This window comes from Elephantulus edwardii, unplaced genomic scaffold (genome assembly GCF_000299155.1).
Source record: "Elephantulus edwardii isolate Elephantulus edwardi_28Jun2011 unplaced genomic scaffold, EleEdw1.0 scaffold00110, whole genome shotgun sequence".
NCBI classification, from domain to species: Eukaryota; Metazoa; Chordata; class Mammalia; order Macroscelidea; family Macroscelididae; genus Elephantulus; species Elephantulus edwardii.
The window spans coordinates 2,851,891-2,854,184 of NW_006399860.1; the positions used below are offsets into that span (position 1 = coordinate 2,851,891).

A 2,294-nucleotide genomic window follows, 5' to 3' on the forward strand; every position below is an offset into this window, starting at 1 on the left:
TTAAGCTTTACCCTCGTGTGGCTAATTTCTAGTTTTATGGCATTGTGATCTGAGAAGATATTCTGTGTTTTCTCAGTGTTTTTTAACTTGTTGAGGCTTGATTTGTGTTTTAACATATGATTTAATATGAAGAATGTACCATGTGCACTTGAGAAGCAAGTGAATTCATTATAGTTGGGTGCAGTGCTCAGAATACATCCACAAGGTTGAGTTGGATGATTGAGTTCAGATGTTCTGAATCTTTCTTAAGGTTCCTTTGAGTTGACTTATCCTTCTGTGATACAGGTGTGGTGTTGTCAATTTCTTTCTTCAATTCTGTTACCAATTGTTTTATGTATTATTCAGGTCTATAAATGTTGGCCAATGTTATGTCTTCTTGATCGACTGTGCCTTTAATCAGTATGCAATGCCCTTCCTTATCTTCTATGGTGGTTTTCATTCTGAAATTTTATCTTATCAGAGATTAGTATTCCCAGTCCAGCTTTTTTGTAGTTGCCATTAGCTTGGTATATTTTTTCCCAGCCTTTGATTTTTAAGCCTGTCTTTCTCTCCATTTTTTAGATGTGTTTCTTGCAGGCAACACATTGATGGGCTTTGGTTTCTTATCTATTCTGCTACTTTTTTTCTGTTGATTAGCACATTTAGTTCATTCATATTAGGTATGATTATTACCATTGCCATTTTGCTGTGTTTCCTTTCCTTTTGTTTCTGGTTACTGTGTTCCATTCACTTTCCTATGGCATCTCCATGTGAAAGATTTCACTTAAAATTTCTTACAGTTTTAGTCTCATTTTCTCAAATTCCTTAAGTTTCTTCTTTTCTGCAAAGGATCTAATTTTTCCTTCATATTTGATGGAGAGCTTTGCTGTATATAGAATCCTTGGCTGGCAATTGTTTTCTTTTCACTTTCTCTATATGCTGTCCCATACTCTGGCTTGAATGGTTCCACTGAGAAATCAGAACTTAATCTAATTCTTTTCTTTTTGTAGGTGACTCTGTTTTTTTCACATTGCTTTTAGTTTTCTATCATCTTTTAATTTGGAGATTTGACTATGATATGTCTTGATGTTTTTCTTTTTGGGTTTAGTCTATTTGCTGTTTGCTGTGCTTCTTGAAAGTGAATTTCTCCATTCTTCAAAGTACCAGGGAAGTTTTCTTCTAGTACTTCTTTCCACAATTTCTTCAGTGACTGCCCTGTCACTCCCATGTTCTGGAATGTCAATCATACATATGTGTTCCTTTTGCTGTAATCCCACATATTCTAATGTTTTCTTTATGTCTCGTCTCTGATTTTTCTTCTAGTGTGTTTCCAGTGAGGCACTTACCTTTCAGCTCACTGACTCTCTGTTCCATCTCTTCAATTCTACTTTTTTTGTTCTACTAGTGTGTTGCATACTTCTGTCATTTTGGTCTTAATATTCTGGATTGCATTTTCATGGTTTTCTGTTATTTTAGTATTGCGTTGTCTGTACCTTCTCTGTCTTGTGCTGATTTTGTAAGTTCTTGTATCTCTTTATCTATACTATCAATTCTTCCATTGTTCGCATTTTCTTCTACAGTTGCTCCTCATAAATGTATTTTTTTTCTGGATCACTATTTCTGGAGTATTTGCTCTTTTCATGACTTCTATTCTTTTTACCATCATTTGCATTTTCTGTATCTGTTCAAATAAGTCCATATCAACATACTTCTTCTGCTTCTCTTCATCTGGAGTATTCATTGCGTCTACTTTTTAGGAGAAGGGTTATTTTGTTTTTCACCATGACTGAGTAGACTGCTGCTTTATGGACATTATGTGAGTATTGTCTTAGTAGATTTTAAGTGGTTGTAACAATATTGTGCCCCAGCATATGACAGAGTTTTGTGAAAAACCTGTATATATTTGCTATCATCTTTTGGAACACCATTCTTAGTAGTATTACTGTTTCCCTCCAGAAACTGCAGCTAGACCTGGCCTCTTCCTCTTCAGTTTAAGAAATCCCACGTGATATAGCTGCACAGAAATATTTAACCCAAAGTACCTGAATGACTGAACAGAGATATCTGTTGCCCTCCAGAAATTGTGGCTGGAGCTAGCCTCTTCCACTTGAGTTTTAGGAATCTCACATGATGTAGCTAGATAGCAGTGTTTAACCGAAAGTACCTGTGATATTGGTGCTCTTAATGCAGGACCGTGGAGTGACAGTGGCGTGGTCTCCAGGTGGTAAGGGCAACGGGGTCTCTAGGTGATGGGACAGCAGTCTGGTCACACTGGTACACTGGTACGGAAGCCCTTCAACCTGGCAGGCAGTTGT

General features: G+C 36.7%; 1 protein-coding gene across 1 annotated transcript in view; it reads right to left on the reverse strand.

Annotated features, from left to right (window-relative positions):
* LOC102860259 (FAST kinase domain-containing protein 3-like) overlaps nucleotides 1-1,720 on the reverse strand; it is a 60,854-nt gene extending 59,134 nt beyond the window's left edge. Inside the window, exon 1 of the mRNA XM_006892115.1 lies at nucleotides 1,640-1,720. Within this exon, the coding sequence (XP_006892177.1) occupies nucleotides 1,640-1,720 (81 nt within the window). The remainder of the gene's footprint in view (nucleotides 1-1,639) is intronic.
* Between the last annotated feature and the right edge of the window lie 574 nt (nucleotides 1,721-2,294).